The sequence below is a fragment of the Lissotriton vulgaris genome, chromosome 7 (genome assembly GCF_964263255.1).
Source record: "Lissotriton vulgaris chromosome 7, aLisVul1.2, whole genome shotgun sequence".
NCBI classification, from domain to species: Eukaryota; Metazoa; Chordata; class Amphibia; order Caudata; family Salamandridae; genus Lissotriton; species Lissotriton vulgaris.
Genome location: NC_141695.1, coordinates 1,476,186,580 through 1,476,192,579, shown reverse-complemented (window position 1 = coordinate 1,476,192,579; position 6,000 = coordinate 1,476,186,580). Strand labels below are relative to the sequence as shown.

General features: G+C 40.8%; 1 protein-coding gene across 2 annotated transcripts in view; it reads right to left on the bottom strand.

Annotated features, from left to right (window-relative positions):
• Window positions 1–1,740: 1,740 nt before the first annotated feature.
• PLCG1 (phospholipase C gamma 1) overlaps window positions 1,741–6,000 on the bottom strand; it is a 578,648-nt gene continuing 574,388 nt past the window's right edge. For both annotated transcript variants that reach the window (XM_086932272.1, XM_086932273.1), the window contains exon 32: window positions 1,741–4,708. In XM_086932272.1, coding sequence (XP_086788398.1) covers window positions 4,666–4,708 — 43 coding nt within the window. In that variant the 3' untranslated portion in view covers window positions 1,741–4,665. The remainder of the gene's footprint in view (window positions 4,709–6,000) is intronic.

Here is a 6,000-nt window from a genome sequence, read left to right as displayed (position 1 = left end):
GCAAGCATTCAGTAATCAATAGCCTCCTTTACCATCATGCACATACCTGCAGCAAAACAAAATGAAGCCCTAAATATATGTGGTGGTATAAGCAACTTGGGCCACAATCCAACCAGCATGGAGCAGGATGAAGGTGGGGAAGCAAAACAGCAGCTTTCCTCTAGCAATTTAGTTCTTGATCATTGATGACTGGACATGGTTTAGACAGGATTTTAGACCATGAACCAACCAACCAACCAAGTGACCACTAGCCGGGCAGATTATAATATGTATGGAAGGGTAAGGTGGTATTAACACCTCCAAATGTTCCGTCAGGTGCTGGTCAACAGATGTGTGTTGGTATTGCTTCGAGACAAAGATATCCACTACTGTATTCAGAACCTGTAAAGGAGAACCCTATTACTGTATAAATAATTATTATTTTGACTGAATCAGCATTCAAAAATATATTTGCACACAAAGAAAAAACAGGAGGAGAAACTGGTGAAGGGTCAATTGCCTGTTGTGGATTGCAGACTGCAAAGCACAGTAAAACACACATGGAACAACCAACTTCTCATAAATCTTGAATATTGCAGCACACAGAGTTATCCTGGCATGGTGGGGGGTGGATGGGGTCAAGGATCACCGGCAATGGCTCCAACAACTGTGGACAGTGCTAGGCATGGAGTGCTTATCCATGCCAGCTAAAGCTGATCAAGCAACCTACACAAAAATATGGGCTCCGTTCATCTCCATCTTGTTCAAGGAATTCCGAGAACGTACGTCAGGCTTACTTGTGTATTCTTAGGTTGGTCCCACCTACTTAGGAGAAGGCTGGTCCTGGCGTGGGAACATCTTGCAAAATTACTGGTTTTCCATATTGCCGGTTCACATGTATATAGGTATCCTTGGAAGGAAAGAGGGTGGGGGGAGGGTGTGGGCGGGATTAGTGTTAATTTTGTAACGTCTACTGTGGGTATATATTGTTAACTTGATTGGAGCAAGGCTATACATACTTTGCATGCAGCGCATCGGTCGCCTCTATCTTGGTATTTCACACTGGACACATAAATCTACTGTTAATTGCTTATGGCAGGGGGGGAGGGGGTTCCCCTACGTGGCCGACCCGAACAGGTTGTAAGCTTATCGCTTTGTATTATACCCCTATCAAACTGACACCACCGGCCACCATATTGAATACTGTGTGCTTATATGCTTTCGAATATGCAATTTGGCTCAGTTGGGACTGTATGCTATCTGATGTTAATACTTCTTGCTCAGTTATAAATCAATGAAGAGATTTAATCCATAAAGCTTGAATACTTCAGCAACATTATATCCAGCTATGGTCTTGTTTTTATTAGTTCAGATATCCATGTTCATGAAAACTAAATTAAACTTCTATGAGGTCTAGAGTGTAAACCTAGTGTAAATCTATAAGTGGGTGACATTGTGATGTGTTATTTCCAACAGTGCAATCATTCTTGTGCAAACTCAAAGTATATTGACATCTCACTGCTCCATATATCGGGGATTGCATTATTAAATTTGGAGTTGTTCTATGATCACAGATTTAGGCATTTGCCTTGCTATTCATTGATGAGCTCTATGAAGCGATCCCTTTGTTTTTTCATGCAGCAGATTAATGGCCGTACCGAAGAATCTTCATCTTCTATTCAAATTAATGAACCATTTCCTTTTTTTGTCTCACTCACATCAACATAAGATGCATTTCAAAAATTGGGACATTAGACATACTCTTTGGAGAGGGCTTTATTTAAGAACTTAACTTTACACATTACTGGTGTCCATTAGCTAATCCAAGGCCCAAGACTGAGACCTTGTATGCGCGACAAGCCCGAGATGTTGAGGCACCTGCTTTGTGTCTGCCAGTTACTGCATGCATGGCGGCTACCGATTAGTGTACATACTCACAGGTGCATGACGAGGCCAAACAAATCCAGAGACTGCAAACGGCGAGGTGTAACTTTAATGCTGTCAGCAGCAAACTCTTTAGTGGGCTTAACTTCCTCTAAAAACAGATTATTTAGTCTTGAATGCGTCACAAGAGAATTTGGCACCTTCATACAACACTTTCCAAATATGCCATTTTATTTAGCCTGGATTCAATGGGCGATGCAAATGACCATGAGCATTGGCAAGTAAACTGTGAAATTGCAACTGATTTGAAAAATACTCTCAATAGCAAAATAATCCCACAGCGAGCCTGAGTTTTTTTTAATCCCATGCAAGCATATTTTACTCAACTGCTACCATCAAACCATTTAAAGAGCAGATGCCTTCAAAAATGATTTGGATTTGCCAATGAGGAAATAAGCAGATTTAACAGGACTTCCTCTCAAATGCTGACATAACTGGAACAGCAAGTTACAACCTGACATGATTACTTTTGACCCAACCCTAGTCGTATCTGAGTGGCAGCGGTCTGGCAGGTAGCTCCTAGTTATCAGATAGAGCAGTCCGCTTCAGAATCTGATGCGAGAGAGATGGCTCTTATTAACTATATGAATATTTAATGCATCTTAACGGCACAATGGTAGAAACATTCACTGGTAAACGGAAATATCGGACAACACAGGACCAATTTCTACAAAACATTTTCAGACCAAGTAATTTCGCGTATACAGCATTCTGGAAGAGTTCACACAAAAACTAACACAGACAGTTTTTTTGGCAAATGGAAAAGAAATGTTGTAAGAATATTTCTCGTCCACCCCACAGCAAAATTAAAGGCCCAATGTTGTGAGAAGTGCTGCTTCTTAAATGGCTTGTGAAATGCCAAACAATAGAGATAAAACTTGAAGGTACCATAACAAATATTGACTTTACAATAAGAACATTTTATAAAACAATGCTAATCTTGCCGAATGCGAAGGGAAAACACAGCAACGTATGCCTATCCTTGGAAGGGACACACACGCTTTGCAATCTTTTAGGAAGTTTTCAACCTTTTTTTGGCAAGAATTCCCAGTTTAAGAGTCATTAAAACAAAAAAATAAATTTTCACTTCCGAAGGCACTAGAGAAGCAGCGACCCTCTGTGCCGTTGAAATATTTGGATTTAAATAAAAAGGTAAAGAAGCATCCATGTTTTTTTCATTGACGTCCTTCTTATACCATAAAGTAATCAAAAAAGCACCTCATGAAAAACATCTTATAATATAGAATTAGAACATTAAAAACACACTTTCGGCAGGTATAATACAAAAGAAGCATTCTTCCATTAAAGATGAGCGATATGCTTTAAATTAATATGGTCCTTACTCTTCAGCACTGAGATTCTCCTCTAGCCACAGCAGTTAATCGGGCAATGAAATGCGGCTGGCCCACTGTAGAGCGACCCTTGCTCAGAGCCTAAGGTCAGCCCATCCCAGAATGCATTGCACACTCAGTTAAATGTTCACCAATATGCAAGGGGATATTGCAGTTGAGCTCTGCTGGTTATAAAATATGCAAGGCTGTGGCGTTATAATGGGCATCACAGAGTTGACTAACAAATTCTGAACGAGTTGTCCTGCGCCGCCAACACATTTCATACATTGCTAGTAAATAACTGTTGTGGCTGTGCAGATATATGCCATGGGCAGAACGGTCTTACCGCATTAAATAGTTTGTCTTGTGACAATCCTGCAAAAGGAAAAAAAAGGAGAAAAAAACAATGTCTACATACTTACAAAGGAGAATGAGGGCCAATGCTATAAGGGTGAGGGACAAAATAATGCGCCATCTTGTTTTCTGAAAACAAACACTGATGTTTAAATATAACCGCAGAGCCTAAAAAGGTGAAAGTTCACATTCATAGGAAGTTTGTCGGAATCATTCAGCTTCCCCTGTGAAAAGTAAAATGTTACACACATATTTCGCATAAGGGACCTGCATAACGGGAGCGAACGAGCTTCCTTGCTCTAATCTGATAAAAGCTGACCTTATGTTTATGTAGATACTTGGTCCCTTTTCATTATAATACCTACGTTAGAATATGTTTTTGGTGTCATAAAAGCATTCTATTTCCAGACAGCACATAAAAAAACGCCCCGCTGGCGTCCTATTTAAAAACTACTAAAATTGATCTGTTGTTCAGAAGAGCATCCCAGTGGGAATGAGGTGGGAGCCGTTGTCTGCAGGCAGCAAGCTGACCACTTGGGTGATTGATTTCAGAGAGAGCCTCCTGGCAATTGAACACTGCATTTGTAAGAGGTGTCCATCCAGCTTTGATGCGGAGTAAAATTAGTGCCAGCTGCAATGACACTATACTCTCTATATGTCCAAAAGGGAGATGGAGGAAATAAACAGGATGCCTGAAGGCCCCTTAAGGCAAACAACCACAGGCTGCAGAGGACAATGTCAAAGCCTTAAGCTTTACAGTCGGTAACACTGTTCTCAGAGGCCCTTCACACTGCTGTCACTACACAGTGGTTGGACGACGACTTGTCCTCTGAAAAGAGATGCATCTTTCACTGTGCTGGAAACTGTCGACATTCAAGATCCATTTAGCCTCCAACGTGGACAGGTTCACTTTACGCACTAATACATTTCAGCGTTGACAACTCTGAGTGCAGACTTTAAACGAGAAGAACGTAAAAGGTGCCCGAAAGTAGGCCAAAGAAATAACGTTTCCATAGAAACCAGTTCAGTGACATCCGCGACACTCCATGGAGATTTTCTAGAGACGATTGTCGCCGTTTGGCCTGGTCTTTCGTGGTACTCTACAGAGAAGAGATAAAAAGGTTCATTTCAATCAAGCAAAATGTGATAATAAGATTAAAATATCGAAGAACTGCACAGTTTACTCTATAGCAAAATTCAGGATTTCATCAATTAGGACTTGTTAACTATTATTTGTAGGCAAGGACTTAAAAACGTGGCCCCTTTTGAAGGCTATGTGACATCACAATAATAATCGGACCGTGCTTGATTTTAAGTATGGCTCAAGCGATGAGTGTGCTTTGAAACATCCAGGTCAAAACATCAAATTTAAAGAAAATTCAGGAAATCTTCAAAAGTCTCAAAGAAATGGTGATACATTGGCTTCCCCTTGAATCTAAAGAAGAACAAGACCTCCAATGTGTTTTGGGGCAACAAGGCAGAGGCTCGGACAGCGATATCCTAATCTCTTAACTTCTACTGATTATTAAAAGGCATCATAAAATCTCACTGCTAGTTATCGCTGGATGACAAAAGAAGAATGGATCTCTTTTTTACTCATGGTACCTTTACAAACTGATCTAAGTGCAGGATGTACTTTGAAGCAAGTTTGATCTAACATTAGCTTTGAATTGTAGTAACTTACACTGTTCAATAAGAATCAGTACCTTGCCGTCATCTTTCTTTTTTAGAAGACTATTCACAGACATACATTCATTAAAATATGTTATGTTTCACCTCAAATTAAACTAAAATCCTAATGCATCCTAAATCGAAGGGTCTTATATTTGAAAGTGTGACTGTGGTGTGAAGCTTTGTGATTATTTTGTTTGTCAGTTCTTTTGTATTCCCTCTATCCCCTTCCCCATATAGTTATCAGTGTAGGAAAGTACTCACTTTTGACATGGACACTCCCTCCTTTTGCCTGGCATCTGAAGTCATTTCGACTGAAAGTGCACCAGGTTCCTGATAACAATGTCTCCAGTGCCAGATCTCTTTCCAAAAACTGTACAATTGTTTCCCCAGTTGACAATAACTTTAGTACTCCCTGCAAGTCCCTAGTAAATGGTACCCTTGGTACCTAGGGCAAGGAGGCTAAAGAGGGTCCTTAAGGGCTGCAGCACAAATTGTGCCACCCTAAAGGACCCCTCAACAAACACATACAGACTGCCACTACAGGCTGCGTGTCTTGGTGCAGACAAAAGGGAAAACACGACATGGCCCACAGCCTGTGTGCCATGCCCACTGACACTACATAAAGTACTGGTAAGTCACCCCTACAGCAGGCCTTACAGCCCTAAGGCAGGGTGCACTATTCTACATGTGAGGACATATCTGCATGAGCAGATATGCC